Source organism: Pogoniulus pusillus, chromosome 1 (assembly GCF_015220805.1).
Source record: "Pogoniulus pusillus isolate bPogPus1 chromosome 1, bPogPus1.pri, whole genome shotgun sequence".
In the NCBI taxonomy this organism is placed as follows: Eukaryota; Metazoa; Chordata; class Aves; order Piciformes; family Lybiidae; genus Pogoniulus; species Pogoniulus pusillus.
Genome location: NC_087264.1, coordinates 31,590,348 through 31,616,714, shown reverse-complemented (window position 1 = coordinate 31,616,714; position 26,367 = coordinate 31,590,348). Strand labels below are relative to the sequence as shown.

Sequence of the window (26,367 nt, the reverse complement as noted above, 5' to 3'; positions counted from 1 at the left end):
ACTGGGAAATAATTGGGATTTATTTCTCTTAATTGTGATAAAGTTGCCAAAATCACTGGCCCAGTGTAAAACTAACACTGAACCACCTGCACGGCTGCATATTTAGCGTGCTGTGGTCTAGTTTTTGTGCACTAGATACCAAAGAAACCTTGTGAAGATTTCTCATCCAGCTTCAGAGAAGCTTGATTTTTTTTTTTGTTTTTTTGGTGGGGGGAGAAGTCTGAGGAGACTGAGGAGTCTGAGGTTTGCTTTGCTTTGTTTTATTTTATTTCATTTTATATAAATAAAGATCTATTTTTCTTAATCTTTTAGGGTCCTTGTATAGGTAACCAGCAGAGTCTGGCCCATAGCAGGCTTTGGGATGCAGTTGTTGGCTTCCTTCATGTCTTTGCCAACATGCAGATGAAACTTTCCCAGGTATTTTCAGGAGCCAAGCACTCCTCCTTTGTATCTGTTTAGAAATGACAGCCAAGTGTGGTGTGGAAAGCTGTAAAGCAGGATGTGGAAAGCTGTGCAAATACCCACCAGTGGTGCACAGGCCTGCTGCAGTGTGGTGGCTCAAGACTGAATCTGAGGACTGGTATCTTTGTGTCTCTCCTTTCAGCATTAATCCTAACTCTGTGCTTATCTTTTCTAATATCAAACCCACTGCTTCCAACTCGGTGATACCTTTCTGTTAATCAGGTGGCAGTTTGCTCCTTGCCTCCCTTTTGCCAAAACTGATGATCTCCCAGCTCAGGAGCACCATTAGAAGTGTGGTTCCTCTGCTACAGCTGAGAAAGGCAAGAGCAGGGATTGAAAGGGAGCTGGAATGACCAGTCAGTCAGCTCGTCCAGTTAACTCATCACAGACACTGAGCTGGAGAGAAACAGGCAGAGCCACTTGTGTTTACAGTACCTGTACATTCAAGGCATTAGGCACTGAATGCAGACAACCTGTTCCTCACTCTTGAAGGGTGTCTGCTGCCCTTGGACTTAGAAGGTTTCTTCCTAGCCTCCAGAAGTGTATCAGAATTTTGAGGATACGCTAATAGGTTGTAGGTCCTCGATGCAAGTCAAGAGTCCTTGTTAAGGTATTTGAGCGGTGATGTACTCTGCCATTAAGTATTCCCTGTGAAGTCAGAGAGGCTGGATGCCTCGAGGTGAATGCTGCCAGCTCTGTGGAGTAACCAGTCCTGTGAGTTCCTTCTGTCTCTTACCTTTGCTCCTCAGTGCTTTATTGAAGCTGACCTTTAGGATATTGATACCTCTGCTCTAGTAACTTATCCTCATATTGCAAGAGACTTCTGAGAGTCACCTTAATGGATTGACAGTGAAGTGGTGTGGGAGAGCCTGGAGAAGAGGAGGCTGAAGGGAGACCTCATTGCTGTCTACAACTACCTGAAAGGAGGTTGTAGCCAGGCAAGAGTTGGTCTCTTCTCCCAGGCACTCAGTGTCAGAACAAGAGAACACAGTCTCAAGCTGTGCCAGGACAGGTTTAGGCTGGACATGAGGAAGAAATTCTTCACAGAAAGAGTGACTGGTATTGGAATGGGCTGCCTGGGGAGGTGATGGAGTCACCATCCCTGGAGGTGTTTAAGAGGAGACTGGATGAGGCACTTAGTGCCATGGTTCAGTTAAGGCTTAGGTGATAGGTTGGACTTGATGATCTTAGAGGTCTTTTCCAACCTGGTTAATTCTGTGATTTTGTGAGCTATGTTTAGGTGACTACACTGCATAGTCCTTTTGTTCCATGAATGTAGTTTTCCAGAGAAAGACAATGGAAAAACCTACTCCTTTGATTTTTACAGGACTCTGCTCAGATTGAATTGCTCAAAGAACTGCTCGATCTGCTAAAGGATATGGTAGTGATGCTGTTGTCACTGCTTGAAGGTTGGACCTGGTTTTCTTCTTTTCTATGTTTACCTCAGCTTCATAATGTAAAGTACAATAATTAACTTAATCTTTCTAAACTGTTAATTGACTTTATGTAATGCTAGGGAAAAAAACCTAACCAACATTCCATTTTCATGCTGGAATACACATGAAATAGAGACTGCCATTTCAAGGGCTGGAGCAGCTCTGCTGTGAGGACAGGCTGAGGGAGCTGGAGGTGTTCAGTCTGAAGAAGCCTCCAGGGGGACCTTAGAGCTGCCTGCCAGTAGCTGAAGGGATCCTGCAGGAAGGCTGCAGAGGGACTTTTCATCAGGGTGTCTAGAGACAGGACGAGGGGGAATGGTTCGAACCCAAGGCAGAGAAGGGTTAGACTGGAGCTGAGGAAGAAATTTTTCAGTAGGAGGGTGGTGAGGCTCCAGAATAGGCTGCCCAGGGAGGTCCTGGCTGTCTCCTCCCCAGAGGTGTTTTACAATTCTATGCTGTTGAAAGAAAAATTGTGGAGCTGGAAGAACGTGGTTGTTCTGTTCTCAGCATGAATATGAGATCTGTTTGTTTTTCAGTGTAGTGAGGCCAAATAACTTCTTGTTTTACCCCACTGCCCAGGTAATGTTGTCAATGGAACTATTGGAAAGCAAATGGTAGACACACTTGTTGAGTCCTCGAGCAACGTAGAAATGATTTTGAAGTTCTTCGATATGTTCCTGAAGTTAAAAGATCTGACCAGCTCAGATGCTTTCAAAGAGTACGACCCGGATGGCAAAGGCATCATTTCAAAGAAGGAATTCCAGAAGTCCATGGAGGCTCAGAAACAGTACATCCAGTCCGAGATTGAGTTCCTGCTGTCCTGCGCAGAAGCCGATGAAAATGATATGTTTAACTACGTTGATTTTGTGGAAAGATTCCACGAACCAGCCAAAGACATTGGGTTCAACGTGGCAGTGCTGCTGACAAACCTGTCGGAGCACATGCCCAATGACTCGCGGCTCCAGAGCCTACTGGAGCCCGCAGAAAGTGTCCTCAATTACTTCGAGCCGTACCTTGGACGCATCGAGATAATGGGGGGAGCCAAGAAAATAGAAAGAGTCTACTTTGAAATCAGTGAGTCCAGCAGAATGCAGTGGGAGAAGCCCCAGGTGAAGGAATCCAAAAGGCAGTTCATCTTTGACGTTGTCAATGAAGGTGGCGAGCAGGAGAAAATGGAGCTCTTTGTGAATTTCTGTGAGGACACCATCTTTGAGATGCAGTTAGCGTCCCAGATCTCCGAAACAGATCCAGCTGAGAGGCCCGAGGAAGAGGAAGAAGCAGAGCCTTGCTATCTGGTGGATATTGGAGCTGATGAGGAAGAAGAAGGGTCCCTGGAATCTGCTTCAGCTTTTGCCATGGCCTGTGTTGCAGCAAGGAGGAACGTTGCAAACTTCTTTAAACTGGTCACTGTGAAGAACCTGAGGAAACAGTACCGGAAGGTTCGGAAGATGTCAGTGAAAGAGCTGGTGAAGGTCTTTTTCTCCTTCTTCTGGATCCTCTTTGTAGGGATGTTCCAGCTCTTCTTTAGCATAGTGTGGGGGATTTTCCAGATTCTGTGGAGCACCGTGTTTGGGGGTGGCCTTGTTGAAGGAGCCAAAAACATTAAAGTTACTAAAATATTAGGGGACATGCCTGACCCAACGCAGTTTGGGATCCACGATGATGTTATGGAGGCGGAAAAAGCCGAGGGCGCTGACCACGGCATCAGAGCTGAACTTGTGCAGTTTGTGAAGAGTGAGAAAGGAGAGGCTGACATCCTTGCGGACATCTTCGGCATCCACCCAAAGAAAGAAGGTGGCTCAAAACACGGTCACGATGCTGGACTTGGAGATATTGCGGAGATCCTGGGCACTGACATCCAGTCCTCTTTGGAAAACGCAGTTCATAAGAAGAAAGGGCTACAGGTATGGTCAGCAGCAGCTGCATTGCTTTGCAGGAAAAAAAATGCCAGTACAAAACCCTTCCTGAGTTGGCTGTCAGTAACGGGGGTGCTTGCACTCACCTGATCAATAAAACAGCTCCTTATCACCTCTGCTTTAAAAAAACCCCAGGAGAGTTCACATGGCAGAAAAATTCAGCCCAGTCCATTTAGGTTTCACTGCAGGACGTTGGTGGTGGTGGTCATTTGGACTTTATGCCAAACATTGCTAACCGCTTGTGGCTCTCAGTGCTCTAATCCTGCTCATTCCACACTCCCCGTTTCTCACAGTACATTTCCACCACTTTCACAAACTCTGCTTTCTGCGCAATAACAACAGCTTATCCTTACTGCCTTTCTTCTGTGTGCTTTACTGATCACACACAAATCCTTTCTTCCTATTATTGGAAGTAATCTTGCCTGAATTGATTGTTACTTCAGTGTTTATCACATAATCATTCTTTATTCTGGTTTATGACATTTTGTTCCGTTCAGCTGAGCTAAATCTCATTTATCACGCTGTTTAAAATAGATTGAACTAAATGTCAAAACCCAGATGCATTTTTCATATCCAAAATACACTATGTCTCACTCTGCACCTCAGATCTCTCCCTACTTATTCAAATACATCTTCCCTCTCATCATTAATCCACCTTTTTATAGTATGCTCTGCAGATACTATTAAGATAAAGCTCTATTGTATAACTCCTTAGTTGTTTCCTCTTAATTCACATGCTGCTTTCCTCCAAGATTTGTTTATTGCCTTGATCAGATTAGATTTTTAATTGATTTTAATTTATTCATTCTATAATGCTAATTTATTAACGATACGTGCTTAACAATTGCAGTCTTTCAAAACCCTCCCTCATTTCCCACAAATGTCATGTAGTTGGTATTCAAAAATACTATTTGACCTGAAAAATCTTAGCAAGTCTGAGGAAACAGCTCAGAATTTTCCTTAACAGTTGCAGTAAATATTTTAATTCAGATCTGAATATTTTTTGCTTTGATTTTACATTTCTCTCAGGTTTATTTGTCTGTAACTGTTGACAAAATGCTCAGTAATTTGCACAGATGCTTTGAGTTATCCATCTGAAGGCAGCTCTGCAACTGATCCAGTTTTTACCTTTCATGTGTTATCTATTTTGTGAAACTCACCAAAATACTGCTTGGGCTAATTCTCTGTCACAGAAATTGCTGCTCACAGAATGTGTATGAACAGTCAGAGCACTGGATCTGCCTGCTAAGCAGAGCTCAAAGAAGAAAGAACAATGTAAGAATCAGGAGCTCCCTCAGGAAGTCAGTGTGTCCTTCCTGAGCATTTCCCATAGGAAAACACACCACTGGCTAGAAACGCATTCCCTGCTACGTGCTGCAGAAGCAGCTGTGCAGAGATAAGAGCAATGCCATTACCACAGAGATAGAGAAAATGCAAAATGCCTATGGACTTGTACGTGATGAGGTTTGTTAGGGTTGCATTGTCACAGTGAGCTTCCAGAGGAATCTGTGGTTTGACAAGCAGAAGCGAGCAGTGAGCCCACAGTTTGCTGAGTTATGCATAGCAGTCAAACCAGGAGCTGCCTGCAAAGCTGCCTTAACATAGCAGATGAAACTCAGGGGTGTGATGTATGTAGGAGAAAAAGTTATCAGTTTACAGGTAAAAGGTTGGATTTTGAGGTCATTGTTCCTTGGGAGTGTATTAGAGCTGTACAGAAGTATCATTTCAGTGAAAATGTCAACCAAGATATCTCAAAAAAGGCAAAGTGAATGTTTGCGTTGTGGAGAGAGGAAACCCCCAAAATACTACCATGCCCCAAGAGCCCAGAGTGTATCTGTGTCCTGGAGACCAGGCTCCACAGCTGCAAAAAGGATGGGGTAAAACCAACAAAGGTTCAGTGAAGGTCCAAAAGTTCTCAAAACTTGGTATGGAACAAAGGATGTGTATGGAACTGGTCTTTGGTCTGGAAAGGAGACAACAGGGAGCACAGGATCTAGGACTGAACAGGGAGTTTTCATCATCCCCTCACCCTACCCTTAGAAGAGGAGATGCCTACAAGTGAGCTCTGACTTGCACTCCTGCTGTTGCTTTTTAAACATCCCGCACTTTAGAAGTGCAGAGTGATGCCAAAAAAATACACTCTGGTGATTATTTTGTTTCTTAGCAAAGGGTAACTGAAGGTACCAAAATTGCATTTGCCTGGATCCACTCTGACAGTCCAAATACTTCTTGCAGATATCTGAAATTGCCAAAGTTGAAGCAGAAAGAAAAGCAGAAGCTGAGAAGGCCGAGTAAGTTGTTGCTAAACAATTCCTGTGTAACTGCTTGTAACTTGCTAATGCTGGATAGTGTGGTCAGAAAGAACCCAAGCAGTGCTTCATATTCCAAGCACTTTATGTCCCTGGCAAATGGGAATCTGATTTTGTTGTGGCCCCTGACAATTCTGCATACACAAATCTATGGTCCTCATGCCTAAGCTTTCAAACACCTCCATGTCTCAACGTTATTTTACATGTATGCAAATTCCCCTTTTGTTTAGCTCAGTAACTGAATTCACATATTTCTAGATACAGTTTTGATACCTAATTTTTACAAAGGCAGTTCAGTGGTGGAGGGAAATGACTGTCACCTCCTATGCACTTTGTAAGGTGTAAGCCTTAAAGCAAATCTCTTCCTTATTACTCATTTGCGTCTGTGTCAGCAGTGTCAGTATGCTGTTGTGATTCAGTCATGACACTGGGCACCAAATACCCAAAGCTTTACCTCTTCTCTTCAGCCCCAGGTTCAGGAAAGTACAGATGACTCTGCCAATGTTTATGCTGCTTTTATTGCATATATCTGTGCATCACTGGTTTGGGCCAAAATTAGCCATTTCACACTTGGCAAAGTAATTCTTGCCTTGGTTTTGATCTCTTTTTTTATGTATTTGATCTCTCTCAGCAGCTCTTCTTGCAAATAAGATAACTTTTCTACTCTGGGTTTACTCTCTACCTCAATTCCTTTACTTAGAACCATTTTCTCTCAAATCTAACTTTGAAAGGCAGACTTTCTGAAGGAGAATTCCTTCTAAATGAAGGCGTTTATGATAGAGAAGTTTGGCCATGTATTTGTGTTCACATAACCTTTCCTCCAGCATGGAAGATGGTGAGAAACAGGACAAAGCAAAGGAAGTGCAGTCTGAGCAGCTGGAAGAGGGGAAAACGAAGAAAAAGAAGCGAAGGCATGGGCAAAAACTTGAGAAACCAGAGGCTGTTATGGCAAACTTCTTCAAAGCTTTGGAAATCTACCAAACAAAAATGCTAGTGAGTTTTCCTGAAATCCTCTCAGTCCTTGACCTTTCGTCTGTGCCATGTAGGACATCTGTTTGGTACTGACCATGACCATTGACATGACTTTTAAAACAGCTGCCTACATTTAGTGATTTTTGTAACACCTCACAATGGTCTGTAAGTGGTTTCTGTGTGCAGTTTTTCCTTCCTTGGGCTAACAGAACCTCTTCACTCCTTGAGCTCCTGGTTAGGGGCTCCCTATTTTCCATACTCAGGCTCTCAGAATCTGTAATTCTGGGTTTTTTGCAAGATTTTTTCTTTGTTCTTAAGAACCCTTAAATGACAAATTCTCTGCAGCCTTTTCCAGTCATTCATTCCCATATTCTAGCAGTTCTTGTCCAGACTTCTTTCTAGAAAGCTTTCCTTACCATTCTGTTTCGATCTCCCTGCTGCAATTTTTAGCCCATTATTTTTCATCCCACTTACCATGGAATGGGGGAATAGGCTGCCCTTGCTCACTGTAACTGTATGAAAGCAACACAATTATGTGTTTACTCTCCTAGAAACTTTGCTGCCTGCTTCTCTTAGCTTGACATTAGCTACAAGCCACCTCTAATTAGTTTTCTTGGTTGTTTTTTTCAGCACTACTTGGCAAGAAATTTTTATAATTTAAGGTTTCTTGCTCTATTTGTTGCATTTGCCATCAACTTTATTCTTCTATTTTACAAGGTAAGTTTATGCACTGTTCATTAAATGGTCTTGCTTCCTTCCAGAGAAGTATTTAACGCAGTTTCAAAGCTTGTTTAACAAAGCCGTTATTACACACCCTTCAAACATGAACTGAAGCATTTAGGGCTGAGGTAGTTAAAATAATATTGCAACTTCTGTGACTAAAACTTGTTCTAAGCAGGTGAGTGCAAGTTGCAATAAGCTGCTGAATCTTGTGTTTTCCGGTGTTACGTTTTCTAGTTCTGTTGTTTACAATCAAAACCTTCAGAAGTGCTAGAAGCAGCTGCCTGACCATTCAGTCTTGAAGTGGCTGCTCTCAGACACCTTGAAAAGCAATTCCTGCAACAGTTACAGTCTTGGGCACAGGGAGGGAAAGAAAATTGGGTAGAACAAATGTGCATCATTCCAGGGGAAAGACCATCAGAGCCCCTTAAGGCTCCCCTCTCTCCTATCTTTCCATCCCATATGGTTAGAGGAGATGGACTTCTATGCAGAGGTCTGCTTTTGCCTATGCCAGTCCTTTTCTCCTCACTGTCTCTTGCTTTTCACTCTGTCTCATTGGTCAGCCAATTGCCACTTCTATCAGAGTGAAGGCTAGAGCTTAGCAGTGCAAGTCACAGCCAGTAAAGGGTCAGCAAGAGCCAAGTCGAGCGGAGCAGGACATCAGCTTTCAGATAAGGTGTCAAAAGGAGGGCACTTAGGGTTTGCCTTTTAGAGGCTAGATTTTTTAGGCTGCTGGAGGAACTTGGGGCAGTATGTGTGCTTTGTGCCTTGGGGCACTTATGGAATTCTGATTGAATACTGTATTCATTTGTAAGCTCTGAACTAAGCAAAGAAATAAAAGTTTGTGGACAGTGCACACGTTCATAACATGAGAGCTTGGCTTCTCTCCAGACACTAGCAGTCAAGAACAGCAGAGACTGCAAAGCAAACCCTGAATTCAGCCACGTCAGATAACCCTGCCACTGCTTGGTTCTGCCAAGAAAGCCTTTTTGCCTTTCTAATTATTTTTTCTGCTTTTGCTGTGGCACTGTTAAAGGAGAGATTTGAGAACTGCCCTGTGTCTCTGCGTGCTTCTTCTTCTCTTTTCAGTGATCTGAGGTGCTGTGGAGAATTCTGCTGTCAAAATGAAGGCCATGACTGTTCATCATTCCCCACCAGCAGGCTTTGCAAATGTCATTTGTCACTATGGTGAAGTTTAAAGGTTACTGTCTCTTTTCACTGTGCTTGAATTTGTCTCAGGTGACAGAAGAGCCACTTGATGAAGTAGAGGAAGACTCTAATCTCTGGAACTCCTTTGATGAAGAGGAAGAGGAGGATGGCATGGTGTTTTTTGTTTTAGAAGAAAGCACAGGTTACATGGCACCTGCTCTCAGAGCACTGGCAGTTGTTCATACAATCATCTCCTTTGTCTGTGTGGTTGGATACTATTGCTTGAAGGCAAGTTCTGAACCTTGGCACTAATCTGTTCTTTGTTCAAGAACATCAGCTCTGTCCCAGGGCGAGTTTTGGAGCTGTACTGGAAGGCCTGTTGGGAAGCAGTTGTTTACAGGTTCTCCTGTTCAGAACTTAGATGTTTTCCACCAGTAGTCAGCCTGGCAGAGATGGGGTTAAATTTCTTCACAGCAGTGTGTGTTTTGGCTTGGTAGTTAAAACAGCAGTTGGTTCCACACCCAGCCAGCGCTGTCCAGCAATGATGTGCAGACTTTATCCACTCTGCATCCCTCAGCCAGAACACTGGGAAGGAGGCATGAGGCTGGGAGAGGGCATAGCAGTGACAACTGACTTGAAGTGGGCAAAGGGATATTCTACAGCGTGTAACCTAATATGGGCTCAGCAACACAAACTGGGAGCGAAGGTGTCACATCCCAGGGCTGACCCTCAGGGACTGGCTGGGCATTGGTCTGCTTGTGGGGGGTGCTGGTATGATGTTGGGGTTTACATCGTATTAGAGAGAGCAATTCTGAGCAGTGTAGGCAGGTATCATGGTTTCTAAAAATACATAAACCATGCCAAAGATGTCCACTGCCGTTTTCACAGGTCCCTCTGGTGGTATTCAAGAGAGAAAAGGAGGTGGCCAGGAAGCTGGAGTTCGATGGCCTCTACATAACCGAGCAGCCCTCTGAAGATGACATAAAAGGGCAGTGGGATCGCCTGGTTATAAACACTCCGTATGTATGGCAGCTCTTGAGGCCACTGTTCTGGCACCTTCCCTGTGCACCTGCTTCATCCAAAAGGCATTTCTTCCACTTAGATTGGGTGCTCCACTAGTAGATTCTCCTGTGAACTCCTGGACTATCAGTTCAGTTAACAAGTACTTGTTAGCGAGGATTGTGCACCCTGCCTCAGAGCTGTCCCCAGCATGTTTCATGTAGTCACTAGTGAGAAAGTTTGAAAAAGAGACCTGCCATGCTTTTCAGTCACTCACTTTCACACAGGCCTTGTACAAGCACTGTAGTAGTCATACACTGATTGTTGGAGGCTCACCTGCTTGTAGTAAGTGCAGGACAGAAATGTAGGCAACAGAAAGATCCATAAACTGCAGCAGTCTGTAGGAGTGGCAAGGAGAAGTGCAGCTCTCTGCTTTTGAAGCAGTGCCTTGGCTGCAGGCCACTTTGCACAATCTGCTCTTTCAAAACCACTAGAAACATGGTTTGGTACCAGTGTGCTGGGGGTTAGAATCCTGCCTCACCCTAGCATAACTGAAGGCAGAAGACTTTTCAAGAACAATGTTTTTATCTCAAGCTGAAGCTGAGGGAAATGTCACTGATAAGAGAGGACTCTTATCTCTTTTCTTGTAGGTCACAGCTGGTGCATGTCCTAGTATCTGTCCCAAGATCTCCCCTGGATAAAGCCAGTTGCTTGTTGAAGCATCATGGTTGCTTGCTACTCTCGAAAAAGGGAGTTTTCAGTAACAGAATCCTGACACCTCTTCAATCCTCACAGCTTGGTGCTTCACTTCTTTCTCTGTTGAATTCACAATACCTTTGTTTTTAATGAGCAGCATGAGTATGGCCACTCAGAGGCTGATGATGCACAGTGCTTTTTAGCTGACCTCTCTTGCAGCTTTAGAATCAGAAATGGTTTTCAGCTTGTCTTGTTCTGGAGTATCAGGTCCAGTAACGACACTGATCTGGCTGAGGGATGAGCTTGCCACTTATTTGCAGTGTCCAGCAGGGTTTGGTATATTTATTAGATGGTAACTTTGTGTTGGCAAACTGTCCGTTGACTCCTAAGTGTTCATCCTCCCTTGGAAATGTAATCCAGGGAATTTAAACATGATTTATGCTATCAGACTCTCTTATTCCCCTCTGAAAATCATTGTCCAGATTGACTTTTATGGCTAGGAGCAATAAGGAATTTACTTGGGAGAGGTATGATATTACAGTGCCTGTCTTGCTATTATTGAGTTGTTTAGGCTCATTAGGTGCTAGGATTTACCCTGCTGTTCTTTCGCAGCAGCTATGAAAGAGAAAAGGGGGAGAAAAAGGTGAAACTGCAGTGAGTTATGATTCATAGCAGCTCTTGTCCACATGAAAAGAAATTGGTCTCATAATTCCAAGTGCAGTTTGTGAGAGAATGAAATCGCACCCGGGTCTGCAGTGATGAGGAACAGGGCATTTTCTTCCTTGGGGCTGTTTTTCCCTTTCCCCATACAAGTTAAATAACTTGAAATGTCTTTGTTCATCCCTGCAGGTCCTTTCCTAACAATTACTGGGACAAATTTGTGAAAAGGAAGGTAGGCTTTTTGTATTTCGCTTGTTAGTCATAGCTATAATCTCCTCCTCAGTTAATTTGGGTATCTGTGTGGAATACACTTTGGTGCATGTAAATATGCAAATACTTCAGAACTAAGATTTGTTTTCAGGGAGCCATTGTTGTGGTAAATGTCTCGGTGAACAGGCAGCTGCAGCGTAGGCAGGAGGAGGGAGTATGACAGAAGGCTGAGGTTTCCTTCCTAAACTCAGGCGCTTGAAACAAATTTGTGCTGTCACTCAGCCACGCAGGTCTAATTTACAGTCCTTGTCATCTTCGGGATACGAAGCCCCCTTATCCCCCTGAAAAAAGCCAAACATGCCAGTTTAAAGGATGGCAAATTACACAGAACTTCTCAGAGAACAGCCTTTAATGCTTCTGCTTTGCCTTTCTGTGCTGCCCTGCCCGCCTTCCTGGGAGTTCTGACTGTTCCAGCTGTGCTAACTGGGAAAGACACTCGATTGTTCTTAAGTTCCTGAAAACTGTCGTCTTAAAGCAGGGTGAAATGTCACCGAGGGCTTCCTCTGAGCAAAAGCTGCTTCTCTGTTCTTAGGTCATTAACAAGTATGGAGACTTGTACGGTGCAGAGCGCATAGCAGAGCTGCTGGGCTTGGACAAAGGTGCCCTGGACTTCAGTCCAGTGGAGGAGAGTGAACCAGAGGAGGCATCTCTTGTGTCATGGTAAGGCCTCTGAAATCCACAGACAAGATGGACGTTGGCATAACACCTTCTTCATCAAAGAGAAAAGAGAGTTTATGTTGAGATGTAGGGATGTGTTCCCTGGCATGGAAAACTGAAATGGAGTCTTCCTTCCGTGGAAGCAAAATGAAAAAAGGTTTTGTTTGTCCTAAAATGTGCTGGTGGTTGTGCAATGAGAGGAAGGAAAACAGTCATGGAGGTGATGCTGACTGCCAGAGTTGGGCACACTTGTTTTAAATGACCAATGCAGCACTTAAAAGTTCATTCTTTAGGTGTATCGACAGGGTTAGTTTATGAACCAAAGGACAGAAAAAGTGTTGATAACAAATATCTGCATGCCTGGCATAGAGAAGAAATCAGCTTGAAAGTATCCAAATCCCAAATGTTTTAGGCTGCTCCAAGATTTTGGTTCCCTTGCTACCTAAGGCACACAGAGGAAGGATTTGTGTCTGTAAGTCAGCTAATGGCTACCATTCAGAAGCTTGCAGGAGGCATTGCCTTCTCCCTGGGTAACTGTGGCAACACTTTTAAGAGCAGTCTGCTGTCTGGTATAGAGTTCCACATTGCACATGCTTAGCAAACACACAGGTTTTTTCACATTGGTTTCCAGCCTGTGTCTGGGTGTCCAGAGGCTCTCTCAAAAGTGAAGCACCTGCATCACCTCAAAAATAAACAGCTGCTGTGCATCACTGCCTTCAGCATGTGGTGTGATGTGCCCAGCCTAGGTGGTTGGCTGCAGTTGGAGAATTCACTTGGACATGGATGCATTTACACAAGGTTGTCTTTCCTAGGCTCAGCTCCATTGACACCAAGTACCACATCTGGAAGCTGGGAGTTGTTCTCACTGACAATGTGAGTATCTTAGACTGAAAGAATATGCTGGGACTTAAACCCTAAGCATGGTTGTGTGTCTTGCACCAGCTGCCTTTGTTTTAAACGTCCCTGAAGTGTTGCATTACAGAGCCATTTAAAACAATGTTGTTCTGTCTTACCTTGTAGCAGTTTGCTTTCCTTTACCATGGGATTTTCTTTCAGCTTCTCCATGAGTAGTGTCAGCACTTTGGAAGTTAATGGTGCAGTCACTGAATTTTGCAGAAAGCCACCCAAGGCACCTCTTCTAAAACCAGGCAGTGTCCAGAAAGTTCTCCTTTTTTTGTTACCGAGTCATCTCTTTGCCATGGTTGGTCAATTCTTGTCTTTCACGCCTTCTCCTTTGAAAGGCCCAAGCTTAGATTAAAATTCCTTCTTTTTGGTAATCCTCTTTTTACATCCCTTTGTGCATTCCCAAACAAACATGAAGGCCAAAGTGAATCAACTGAAGGTGTACAAATTCATTGTGCCCTGAAAGCACACCGAGTCCTTGTTCTTCAGTAGGAGCTTTTATATCAGAGTGGCTTCAGGTTCACTGCTGAGGGAAAGAACAGGCTGGATTGTGAGCTCTAGTTTTTTGGGGGTACTGCTTCATGTAGTTTGAGATGAGTTAAGTGTCTCAAGGGGAATAAAATGCCTCTTCTTTCTTCCAGTATTTAAAGTATTGCGTAGCAGCTCCCTAAGCCAAACACTTCTAAGGTGGGGGATTTTGATGCTAATAACGTTGGTGCTGGAGACTGCATTGAAATTTAAAGATCAGAGATTTCAGTAGTAGAAGTAAGCAACAAAGATTCTTTACATGAGCAGTGGAGATGATAAAAGCTGTAGTAAGGAAGGCTTTTTAATCACAGAAACAGAGGTATTGCACGGAGCTTGTGATTCTAGTTGCGTCGTGTCAATATGACTTTGCTTCACAATTTGAGTGTCTTCTGCAGCCAGGAAGGCCCCATTAGCTCCTGCTCACCTGCCACTTTGTCCTCCCCTGCAGTCATTTCTGTACCTGGTTTGGTACACAACTATGTCTATCCTGGGGCACTACAACAACTTCTTCTTTGCTGCCCACCTGCTGGATATCGCCATGGGGTTCAAGACCTTGCGAACCATTTTGTCTTCGGTCACTCACAACGGCAAACAGGTGAGTGCCATGCACAAGGGCTGGGCCAGGAGCAGGGTAAAGCCTCAGCTCTGTGCTGGTCCATGCAGTGTGGAGACCTCAGAGCCATCCCAGCCACTGTCTGTAGTTTCCTTACTGGGAAGGGTACAAGAGGATCCCTTTTCAGTACTGAGGCAATAGCCTGAGCTGGGATCTTTCTGACAGAATGGAATTGCAATCTGCTTTCCTCTCCTGTCTCCTTGCACAGCTTGTGCTGACTGTAGGGCTCCTGGCCGTAGTAGTCTACCTGTACACGGTGGTGGCCTTCAACTTCTTCCGCAAGTTCTACAACAAGAGTGAAGATGAGGATGAACCAGACATGAAGTGTGACGACATGATGACGGTAATGACAGCAGCACTGCCTGCCTCACACCACCCTACACTAGCAAATGGGTAGCAAACATACACCACAAGCAAGGAGGAATGGTTTCGTTGTCCTTGGGGCTCTTCTTCTTTCTAAAGGTCATTTTTCAAGGGTGAATGAACAGCCTTGCCTTTCCCTCTGTGCTCTCACCAGCAGAGGAAAGCGCTGAGGCTGTTTGCCCTCAGTACTGTGGCACCTGATTTGCTGCAGCTTTTTTTTACAAATGGCAAACCCTTATAGTCTGTGTAAGAAATTCCCTGGGGTGCTCACCAGCCCTGCAGAAGAGCAGCATGGAGAAACCCATCCAGCTCCACGATCAGCAGGTGTGCAAGCTCTTCTTAGCCTTATTTGAGTGACATGAAGTGTATGATGTCATTAGAAAGAGTTGTACAAACCTGCTCCAAACCTGCTTGCAGTCAGCAATTCAGTCGTGATTTCAAGAAGTCAAAGGTGAGTAGAGGGCAAGGAGAAGCTGTTATGGGTAGTAATCTAATGTGACTGATTTCCCTCCATTCTGCCTGTTGCCACAGAATGGCATTTAGATTGTATTAAAAGATGGTAATTTACAGAAATTCATTATGGTATGAAAAGACAATTTTCTTACTGCATTCAGGTGCTGCAGAGGTGATACTCTGGGTTTGCAGCCATCTCATTTCTTCCATAGCACAGTCACTCTCTGCCCCATTATATGCCAGAGGTAGAAAGAATCCCTCAGAGCAGAGGTGTGTCAGGCTGCACAAAATGATCTTCCCAATACTTGAGCTTTCAAGCACCCAGTGCAGGTCAGAAATGATGAGAATTAAGTGCCCCATCAGTGTGACTGCACTGGACACAGAGCACCAGAGTGGGCTGGTCAGCAGAGAAATGTAGGAGTAACCTGAGTCACAAACCCATTACATTTTAAACCTCTCTGCTGAGTGAGGTGAATCAATCCCAGGAACATTTCCATGTATGCTTGAACTGGTAGCAGCAGCTCAGGCCAGCAGTGAAGCTGCAGGGCAGTGCTGGATGTGCGTGGCTCTGGTCAGCATGTGTTTGCGACAGAGCAGGGTGTTCAGGTTTGGTGCTGATTATCTAACACCAGCATTGCTGTCTAATGTGACTTCAGAGCACTGGGCTTTGAGATCTGTTTTTAACCCACACTCCATGTCTGGAGGTGGTTTGCAAAGTTCCGCAGGTGATTCATACAGGACCATCAACAGTACCTCGCCTCAGCAGATTCTCTTCTAGTATGTAGCGTAAAGAGCCATATTCCTAAAGATTTTTCCATGAAGACTTTCATGTTCAAGAAACAGGACACACAGCATCATTTTTGTAAAGCAATTTGTTCTGTATCCAACTGCCCCAGGCTGGTTCCCAGATCATAAATAAATTACAGTTTACTAAATCATGCATCTGATATTGCAACATTAAATTATCCAGGAACCACCTAAATACAGAGAGCTCTACCTCGAGGGAATTTGTCACTATTTGCTTTATGCTGACATTTGCCAACACTTCTGAATTCTATTAAAAACTTTAAAAGATGTCCTCTGCTTACTCAGAGCAAATGAAAACCTTAGAATATGGTAACAAATGCAAATAGTAGTAGTCTTATTCTGTAAGTCAGACCTAGGCCAGCAGCTGATGCTGAATGCCCCTCTTAAGAAGTATAAAAGAGGTGTAATGAGATCAGTTAAGCCAAGAGCAGAATTTTGGTGCAGTGTGTGGCATGTGAGGAATGTTCTTGTGCAGTCTTTGTTACTACAGCTTGCAAAGGGAATGAGTGAGCAGAGCAGAACCATTGGAAAACTGAAAAACCCCCAACCCCAGGCAGAACGACTCTGGGATATCCACCTGTAATTTCCCCTCCTCTTTTCCAGTGTTACCTGTTCCACATGTACGTGGGCGTGAGAGCTGGTGGTGGCATTGGAGATGAGATCGAGGACCCTGCTGGAGACCCTTATGAAATGTATCGAATTGTCTTTGACATCACCTTCTTCTTCTTTGTCATAGTCATCCTGCTGGCAATCATTCAAGGTACCCTCACTTACCTTGGCAGGGCCTGTTAGAATTCCCTGTGATGACTGTAAACCCTGTCTGTGTGTGAGGCACACTCACAACATTGCTGTCGAGCCTCATTTCTGAGCTGGTATGATCATTCCTGCAAAAAGTAAGAGTTTTACACAAGGCAAAGGTGAAGCAGTGGCCCTTAGCTGGGTTACAGTGGTTAGGGACATCAGCTGAGATATGAATATTGCCAAGTGCTGAAGCCTTGCTACTGTACCATTTGAAACAGGTCTGATTATTGATGCCTTTGGTGAATTAAGAGACCAGCAAGAACAAGTGAGAGAAGATATGGAGGTAGGAGCAAGCACACTACCTTCTTCATTACCTGTATTCAGCCAGACTGTTACCAGTTCAAGTAGTGACTGAGTTAAATTCGTTTGTAACCTCCTCTTATGCTTCCAGACCAAGTGCTTCATCTGTGGCATAGGCAATGACTACTTTGACACCACCCCACATGGCTTTGAAACGCACACCCTGCAAGAACACAACTTGGCAAACTACCTGTGAGTACATTTTGCTGCTGGCATGATGGTTAACAGACCTTTCAGCTTCAGTTTAGGCACACACTCTGCTGATGCTTCCAAGGCAGAGCTGTGCTGAACTGAGGCACATCTACATTCCTTTCTAGCCTCCCCTGCTCTGCTGCACATACCTTTGAAGTGTTCACCTGACAGGAGCTGCCTGAGTGGAGTGAGAGCTGAAGGCATACCAACCTCTCAATCCTTTGGAAGGAAGCCCAGATAGTGGAGTGATGGGGAGCAACAGTTTCAGGAGTTGCTTTAGTTTGGAGGGTTTACTTATGGCATCTGGGGTCTTGGTAATGGTGATGAGACCACTGAAAATTAGCCTCAATTTGACAGAGAGACATCCCAGAGCAAAACATCAAATAAAAGAAGCAGCAGGTGGGGAATATTCCTGAAAGCTGAGCTACAAAAACTACTGCACAGGTCTGATCCCTCCTCAGTGACAGAGCAGCACTCTGGCACTCTGAAGCAACAGGGAGTAGTTGCACATGTTGAGAGCATTGCCTAGAGTCCCCTGAGCTTCTCTACTTTCCTTAGCAAACATGAAGCAGAGAGACTAGGAAAAAAAAAATGTAATTTGGTGACATTAATTACTCACACAAAAATGGTAACTGTATGAGTGCTGGTGGTATCTGCTGCAAGGCTGCCTTTGGAACTCAGCCACTGAACTTGTTTTAAACACAAAAACTAGTGTGGCTTCTGGAGTGGCAGCTGCAGCAATCCCTACACAGCAGCTGGCACTGCAATACTGAAGCTTTTCTTACCATGATGAATCTCTTCCTTGGCAGCTGGGAACTTTCAGCTCTCAGTAAATTCCAAACAGCCATTCCCTTAATAGGAGAATCAACAGGGAAGGACTTTCTAAGCAGGCTGCCCCTCAATTAGGCAGTGCCCAGGTCATCACAGCTGCTTTTCTCTCCAGTGAAGGCACCTTCCAAGTGTAATCCCAAGCTCAGTGCATCACAGCTGGCTGACCAAGAGCTGTGTTACACACCTGAAAGAAAGTTATAGTGAGGTGAGTGCTTGTTGGTCTCTTCTCCCAAGTAACAAGCAATGGGATAAGAGGAAATGGCCTCAAGTTATGCCAGGACAGGGTTAGGCTGGATATTAGAAGCAAGTTCTTCACTGAAGGGGTTCTCAAACACTGGATTTTGGACTCCCCAGGGAGATGGGAGTCCAAAAGGCTCTTGCAGCAAATCAGTGGTAACTTCTTGATGCAGGTAGTGGAGGAACCAACAAGAAGAGGTGCACTGCTGGACCTTGTATTAACTAATAAGGAGGGACTGGTTGAGGACATTTAATGTCGGGAACAGTCTTGGGGACAGTGATCATAACATGGTGGAGTGTAATATTCAACAAGGTAGAATCAGAGCAACAAGTAGAATTACAACCCTAGACTTCTGCAGAGCTAACTTTATGCTCTTCAGAGACAGGCTTGCAGAAATCCCATGGGCTAAGGCTCTGGAGGGTAAAGGAGCCCAAGAAAGTTGGTTAATTTTTAAAGACCACTTCCTCCAAGCCCAAGCTAGGTGTGTTCCTGAGTAAAAAAGCAGGTAGATGTGCTAGGAGACCTGCACAGCTGAGCAAGGAGCTCCTGAAGCAAATCTCAGGGAAGAAAGAAACTTACAATTCATGGAAGAAGGGATCTGTCACTTGGGAGAAGTTGTCAGGGCATGTAGGAAGGCAACAAGGAAGGCCAAAGCCCTCTTGGAACTGAAGCTGGCAAAAGAAGTAAAAGAGAACAAGAAAGGCTTCTTCAAATCTATCAACAGAAAAAGGAAGAACAGGGAAGGTGTGAGGCCACTGCTGAATGAGGCAGCTCTGAGAACTGAGGATGCAGAGAAGGCAGAGCTGCTGAATGCCTTCTTTGCTTCAGTCTCTACACCTAAGGCTGAACTCCCCTAGGTACTCCAGACGCTGGATGAAGGAGAGGAAGCCTGGAGGAGGGAACGCTCCCCATGGTCAGTGCAGACTGGGTTAGGGATCAGTTACACAAATCAAACATTCACAAGTCCATGGGCCCTGATGAGATGCACCTAAGGGTGCTGAGAGAACTGCCTGATGTTATTGCTCTGCCTCTATCATCTTTGCCAAATGGTGGCAGACAGGACAGATGCCTGAGGACTGGAGGAGAGCCAATGTCACTCCAGTCTTCAGAAAGGGCAAGAAAGAGGCTCCAGGGAACTATAGACCAGTCAGCCTCACCTCCATCCCTGGGAAAATGATGGAGCAGCTCCTGTTGGAAGGCATCTCAAGGCACTTGGAAGAGAAGAAGGTTATCAGTAGTCAGCATGGATTTACCAAGGGGAAGTTGTGCTTGACTAACCTGATAGCATTTTATGGTGCCATAACTGAATGGGTAGATTCAGGGAGAACAGTGGATGTAGTCTACCTTGACCTTAGCAAGGCCTTTGTTTATAAATATCTGAGGGCTGGGCGGCAGGAGGCAGGGGACAGGCTCTTCTTACTTGCTCCCTGTGATAGGACATAAAGCAATGGATGTAAGCTGCAGCACGGAAGATTCCACCTCAACACAAGGGGGAACTTCTTTACTGTGAAGGTCACAGAACACTGGAACAGGCTCCCCAGAGAGGCTGTGGAGTCTCCTTCTGTGGAGACTGTCAAGGCCCATGTGGATGCATTCCTCTGTGACCTGAGTTAGATTGTATGGTCCTGCTCTGGCAGGGGAGTTAGTCTCGATGATCTCTTTGGGGCGCTTCCAACCCCTAACATCCTCTGATCCCCCTCCCTGGGGGTTTGCAAAAGGTGCAATGTTGTGGTGCTAAGGGACATGATTTAGTTGGACTTGATGATCCTAAACGGCTTTCCCAACCAAACAGACTTCTGTGACAGAACCAGACATCTGTTCCTGCTCCACAGCCTTCCTAAATTGCTCAGGTCTCTACATCCGAGTGAGCAGAGGAACTGGGGCCAGCAGATGGGTTCCGCATGAGGGTATGGAAAGCTTGGTGCAGATGAGGCTGTGCCAGACTCTACTTTGCATGGTAGCCATAGAAACTTCTTCCAAGTTGAGATGTTGTTGCATAGGAGCTGGCATCTGCCCCATCCAGGTACAGCTCCTAGCACCTGCCATGAAGGCAACGCACAAGCACATTTTAACACTTCTGCAGCTTTCACATCTCTTGGCTCTTCCACAGCAGAAGTGCTGAAGCAAAGTTCTCTTCTTTCACTGTAGCAGGATCAGTACTTTGCTGGTGGGCATCATCTCCCTCACCTACCCCAGCCTAGGAAAGGCTGGGCAGAGATGGTTCATTATCTCCTGCATTAACACCCATTTCCTGTGCTTGTTTCAGGTTCTTTTTAATGTACCTCATTAACAAAGATGAAACGGAGCACACTGGCCAGGTGAGTAAAGAATTCTTTCTTTAGTTCTTAAGCTTGTCTTTCAGCATTTCCAGCTCCTCCAGTCTTGTAGTTGCATACCACCAGGTGGAACTGATGTGCCACCAAAGAGTGGAGAGGATGAGAGTCTTCCTCCTTAGAGTCTTCCAAGAGTGAAAGGCAAGGAAGGGTTAAAAAAGTGAGAGATGGCTGCAGCAGTGTTCTTACACCCAACATTCCACTCTTGTCACAAGTCAGTTAACCAATAATCGTGCTGTCACCTCTGAAACCAAACCCTGCAGTACACCAGGTGGAGTTCCTTCCCTGAAGAGCAAGTAAGTAGTTCAGCCACTGCTTGCGTAGTCCAGGTGTCTCTCGCTGTGTCTGTAGGTAGGTAGGTGGCAGTTTGCATGAAGTGCAGTCCTTTAGCCCTTACATGGGAACAAAGATCCTTAGGTCGTGTTTATTTTCTTAGCTCAAAAGCTGTTTTGCAAACACTACAGAAGTATCTTTTCCAAGCAAACTAAAGGACTTTTTTTACACCCAGTTTGCTTTAACTAGACTGATGATAATTTACATGTCCACACTTTCTCTTATGCGACCCAAAAGTCCTTAGTGCTGATTCCAGATCAGTGCAGAGCAGCACCTGTGCAAAGCCTTCTTGAGTGACAGACTTTGCATTCCTCTGTTCCATGGCCATAGGTATAGCACCTGGTTACTGCTGGAAGTTTCTCTAGAGCACTGCCTGCAAGGTGCCTGCTTACAGTAACTGTATGCCTTGGTTACAGTAACTGCTCTTTACCATTTTCAGGAGTCCTTTGTGTGGAAGATGTATCAGGAGAGGTGCTGGGACTTCTTCCCAGCAGGGGACTGCTTCCGCAAGCAGTACGAGGATCAGCTCAGCTAACGTCGCTCGCAGGAGGAACCATTTAATCACGAACTGTTGAGATCCAGTGCCCAAAACCACTTCTTTTCTTCTCATGGTGTAATTTCACAGCTTGTACTTGCTTTAAATGTCTTCAAACTTCAGGACAGATGTAAAACCTGACAGGATTTCATGGGCTTTCTGTACTCACCACACATGAGAGAGGTGTTTTGGTGGAATTCTAATGAGAAGAACCACACCAGAGTAACTGGAGCCTTTCTGTTCAAACATGATCTGAAGTGATAACAACTTTAAAACCACATCATTAACCTGGTGTTTGGAAGTGCAGCTGAAAGGGCTAAAAGCTGTCTTAATTGCACAACGTTTCAGAACTTGAACATCAGAGGCCATGCCTCACACAGAAGATTTTACCTAACTGCTGTCTAGTTTTTCCCACCCCAGTACTTGCTAGTGAATGTATTCAAGACCCAGCTTGAGAAGCTTTAAGCAGTTAAAACATTTTCAAACACTTTGGTGACCTTGGAACATGAAGTGCCTTAAAACCTCTGTAGACATAGCTATGCAAAGTTTTTATTTGTTAGTGTTGTAGCCCAACAGATCCATTACCTGTGTTGCTTTTCTGTCTTTCTCTAGGAAATTAGACTTGAAGTTTGTTTCTGTACTACCTTCAATGACAGCTTCTTAGCTGCTGCTGTTAAAGGACATAGACTGTATTGAAAGGAACACAACTGAACTCTTAGCCCCAAATAACAAAATGCTCTCTGGTCACCTGCAAGTAGAAGCTGCCAGGATTATGCATTTCTTTTCTTCTACTAAAAAGTGCCCACTGCAATAAAGTATCAGAAACCAAACATTACCTTTGTCCTTGTCTTTCTCCTTTATCTGCAGGCTGGAGCTGTGGCTTGCAGACGGTGACTACAGGGACATGTGGCCACTGTTTGTTCACTGCTTTATTTTGAGGGCTACACAGAGCAAGTACAAGCTGAAGTAAGTGTTCCTTTAGCAGGCTGCAGCAAAGAAAAGCCTCCATTACAACTTTTACACCTTTTAAGAATATTTGTCTTATACAACTTTTGGTTTCATCTAAATGAACGTTAGGTGCCAGCAAAGAAAATTGGGCATGTGGGACACTGATCAAACTGCAGGAGGCCACTTGCTGCTCAAGGCTTGCTCTGTTCCATCCTTCAGGAGATCATGCTGTCCAGCCAGTCTTCCAGCTCCTCCTCACTAATGGTTTTAGATGATGCCTTTTGCTGCTGTGATGCTGCACTCTTCTCTTCAGGCACAGCTGGTGCTAAAGGGTCTAGAAAAGTGAAAAGCAGAGATCTGAAAATCTGGAACCCCTTTCCCAGCAGTTGTGTCAGGGCCTGTTCTCTTTTCAGCACACACCTGACTGTTTCGACACAAGCTCTCTCTCCGGCAGCACAGTGAGCCACAAGCCAGAGACAGCAGCAAGAATGACAAAAAAGAGGCAGCTCAAGAAACCCAGCAGAGCAGCGTGGCTTCACCCTGGTTCTCAGGTTTACTCCCTCCTGCCATCTGCTCACAATGCTGCCTGCAGGAGAGGAGCAGGATTGCACACGGGGAGTGCACAGCAGGGTATGGTTCCAGGTTCTGTTGGCACTGTTTGCTTAGGGGCTTTGCAGTGTGCTTGGGAGTGAAAGCAGGAATGCCACTGCAATAAGCAGTGTTTTAAAAGCCTGACTTCAGCAACCAGGGCTTGGCTGGATGGCCTGTGGGACACCTTACATCTTCAGCCATCCTGGGCTTCAGTTTTGAGATAGCAAAAATACCCTCCACACAAAATCAGAGATGCTAAAGATTGTTTTACAGCACTGGGGGCTGGGAAGGAGGAGGAAACCATGGCCAGCAAGACTAACACAGGGTCATTTAAACTTCTAGGAATGAAACAAAAGGAGGACTTTACTGATTTCTCTGAAATATGAACATGTTTAAATATGGCAAAAAAAGCATAAAGCTTGCTTTTGTAAAAATCAATGCTACTAAACTTTGAAACTAGGCTTCTGAAGAAGTCACCAGAATAGCTCTCCATTATTCTGTGTGCCCTGAGCACTGCAGTGATACCTAAACCACTTTATTTTCCTCTCACCAAAACTCTCTAGCAGTACAGTCATTATTTTCTTTCACAAGTGCTGTACTGCAGAAGAATTATTCTTTCTGCAGTGCTGAAACTTTAGCTCAGGGGGGAGTTAGCACTGAGAAGGACCAAATGGGTCAGCACCCAGCCCCAGCTAAAGATGAAGCTGTGAGCACTACTTTGTGGCAGAGATGCTGGCAGTAGTGCTGCTGACTTGCTATCAAGAGTTCAAAGCCATCACCAAAACAGAGCAATGGAAGTTAACTAAGAGGCTTCTGAGGAGAAAAGGAATCTTTCTTACCCTTTGCCTTCCACTCTGAGCCCAGATCTTTCAGATCTTTCCCAGCTGAAGTGGTGTTGGATACTGTGCCTGACACAGGTACCTTCTCTGGATCCACAGGAGCATCTAGAGTTAGGAGGAAATCTAGTTCTTCATCCAAATGGTCGGTCTCCTGCTTCGACAGTGCATGGCCTCTCTGAAATGGTTCTGCTGCACTTGCCCTTGGACCATTTTTACTTCCAGCCTCTGGTGGAGAAACAGAATCAGTACTGGAATGGGAGACCAACGCTGTTTCACTTGGGGCTAGAGGCCGTTGGAACAGAAGCTCTCTTCTCTTGCTGCCTTCAGGAACTTTAGATTTCATCTGCGGGAGCTCTGCTGGGGTTGATGCCTAAAAGACAAGAAAGCACTTCAGGACTTTAACCCTTCTGATGATTAACTCCATAGTTACTGTTATGTCTAATCTAGACTGTAGTATTCATGCTTCCTGCGCCACATCACTTAAGAAGGCACAAGGACTTCCAGTAGAACCGAATTCAGAAGTCCAAGTGCAGTGCTTTTCTTGAGAATACTCCTAGAGAAGCAACTGCAGTTACAAACTCCAGAGTAAGCATGCAGCAAGTGCCATTATGTCATAAATACTCCCTGGAGTATTTATGTAAGGAAATCCCATCAGTGCTCTGGATGCCTAAATGGTTCTATCTGAATTGGGTTAGAAAACTTTACCCCGTTTTAGGTCTTCCCTCCAAAATCCCAGCCTGCAAAGCAAACCTTCCTACAGGTTGCTGAAGTTCACTCAGTAAAGGGTATAGCAGCACAGTGTGTTTTGAGAAATTAAACCAAACACAAACTACCTCCAAACAGTGGCACAAGAAGCAGCCATTCACTATCTAGCTGTGGAACACTGCTGCCATCAGGATGCCCTGGTGTTGGGAACACCACAGCCTACCGCTGACCACAGCATTGGGCAGGATGACAAGACAAAGGTCAAATAGCACCACTCACTTTGCAACCCTGACAGAAGTTAGAGACCACGACTAGGACTCTGCAAAAGAAAACTGTATTTGGAAATAGCATTCCTTTGCAGAGGCTCTTAGACATCTATACATTTGTTTGAAGTCCCTTAAGAAAAGGCAGAGCTGTGTCAGTCTTAGAAGCACTTCCTGCAACTTCCTGGCAGTGGGGTTTAGAGTAGAAGACCTCTGAGGTCCCCTCCAGCCTAAGCCATTCTAGGAGTCTATCAACTCCAAACAGAAGTAAAATTTCTTCTATCAAGTTCAGTCTTTCTTGCCTGAGCAGATGGGTTTAAAGAATTCTGTTTTTCTATTTAAGCCTTGCTGGTTCTTTTGCCCTTGCAGGAATATTTCCTTTTTCAGAGTCTGAGGAAACATTTCTTAATACTCTGTTGTTGTGTTGGGATTTTTCCCAACAGAGCATAAATGACCTTTTCTTCTAACACAAGGAAATCTGATTCATGGGCTAAAAGGTACCATGCAGAAGAGTAAACCACAATCAAAACAGTGCACAATTTTTGTGCAAGCTTCTAATAGCTGCTAACAAGAGAACAAAGACAGAAATGGTGCAGTGCTTCCATGTCAAACACTCTGCTGCCTGCCTTCAGTCTCCTGTGCTGCACATCAGAGCATCTTACTGAAATCCAACCAAGCTTAACGAGTGCTGAGAGAGGGGCACCCAGCACCTGCCACTTACACGCTGGTCTCAAGAGGCACTTTTGTTCCTAAAATACATTTTGTTTGTGTGTGAAGATCAAGTTTCAAGTCCTCACTCTTGCATGCATTGTGGCACTTCAAACACGTGCATTTTCTTGTGCAGTTGCCAGCATTACCTGCACAAGCTCAGCAGGTACATTCAGCCTCAGATGCAGAGGCAGTTCTTGAAGGGCCTGGACCAAAGACTGGCAGTCAACGGAAAGTGCAGATAACTGAAACAGAATTGAACACACAGTACACATTGGCATTAAAAGAGGAACTCAACGCACAATAGGTTGGCTTTAAAAGATGAATGAATAATAACTCTAATTATTACATTCCCCTGTTCTATGTATCCCAGGAATGCAAAGGATTATGAAACCCAGGAAGTGACAGATTGAAATTCCACATCTACAAAGCATTATGTATTCCAGAATGATCTACACACAAATGTAAAATCTAGTTGCTCCCATCGTCCCTTTGGAGGTGTAGTTTCAGGCAGAGGACCTGAACTGCTGACTTGGAAGAAGGAGAATAAGCTTCCTAGGCAAGGAGATGTCTGTGGTTATACAGGGCTTGCTGAAGTCATTTGACTCCTCCCTTTACTAGGGATGGAAACTAAAGGCTGACTTTATGTCAGCAAAGCAAAATGGTCAGCCAGACAAACCCTTTGGAGTGACCAGGCTCTTACCTGCTGATGGCAGAGACTTTCTCTAGCCCATTCTTTCTCGTCAGCAAATCGAAACTGTGCGGAGAAATCTCCTGCAGAAGGGAAATTGAGTATTTTAATGTATCTTTCTAAATAACAACCTCTCTTCAAAGAGC

At 44.8% G+C, this 26,367-nt stretch overlaps 2 protein-coding genes across 3 annotated transcripts in view; one reads left to right on the top strand and one right to left on the bottom strand.

Moving 5' to 3' along the window:
- Positions 1-22,306, top strand: part of RYR3 (ryanodine receptor 3) — a 236,770-nt gene extending 214,464 nt beyond the window's left edge. Inside the window, exons 86-103 of the mRNA XM_064147758.1 lie at positions 313-417; positions 1,790-1,871; positions 2,478-3,802; positions 6,050-6,105; positions 6,948-7,116; positions 7,726-7,812; positions 9,055-9,252; positions 9,853-9,983; positions 11,509-11,551; positions 12,122-12,249; positions 13,059-13,119; positions 14,126-14,272; positions 14,499-14,633; positions 16,517-16,673; positions 16,933-16,997; positions 17,106-17,206; positions 20,542-20,593; positions 21,381-22,306. Coding sequence (XP_064003828.1) covers positions 313-417; positions 1,790-1,871; positions 2,478-3,802; positions 6,050-6,105; positions 6,948-7,116; positions 7,726-7,812; positions 9,055-9,252; positions 9,853-9,983; positions 11,509-11,551; positions 12,122-12,249; positions 13,059-13,119; positions 14,126-14,272; positions 14,499-14,633; positions 16,517-16,673; positions 16,933-16,997; positions 17,106-17,206; positions 20,542-20,593; positions 21,381-21,476 — 3,138 coding nt within the window. The 3' untranslated portion in view covers positions 21,477-22,306. The remainder of the gene's footprint in view (positions 1-312; positions 418-1,789; positions 1,872-2,477; positions 3,803-6,049; positions 6,106-6,947; positions 7,117-7,725; positions 7,813-9,054; positions 9,253-9,852; positions 9,984-11,508; positions 11,552-12,121; positions 12,250-13,058; positions 13,120-14,125; positions 14,273-14,498; positions 14,634-16,516; positions 16,674-16,932; positions 16,998-17,105; positions 17,207-20,541; positions 20,594-21,380) is intronic.
- Positions 22,307-22,387: 81 nt separating this feature from the next.
- The window catches only part of AVEN (apoptosis and caspase activation inhibitor), a 90,940-nt gene continuing 86,960 nt past the window's right edge, over positions 22,388-26,367 (bottom strand). For both annotated transcript variants that reach the window (XM_064147734.1, XM_064147743.1), the window contains exons 3-6: positions 26,234-26,304; positions 25,680-25,775; positions 23,855-24,224; positions 22,388-22,758 (exon numbers count right to left, since the gene is read on the bottom strand). In XM_064147734.1, coding sequence (XP_064003804.1) covers positions 22,640-22,758; positions 23,855-24,224; positions 25,680-25,775; positions 26,234-26,304 — 656 coding nt within the window. In that variant the 3' untranslated portion in view covers positions 22,388-22,639. The remainder of the gene's footprint in view (positions 22,759-23,854; positions 24,225-25,679; positions 25,776-26,233; positions 26,305-26,367) is intronic.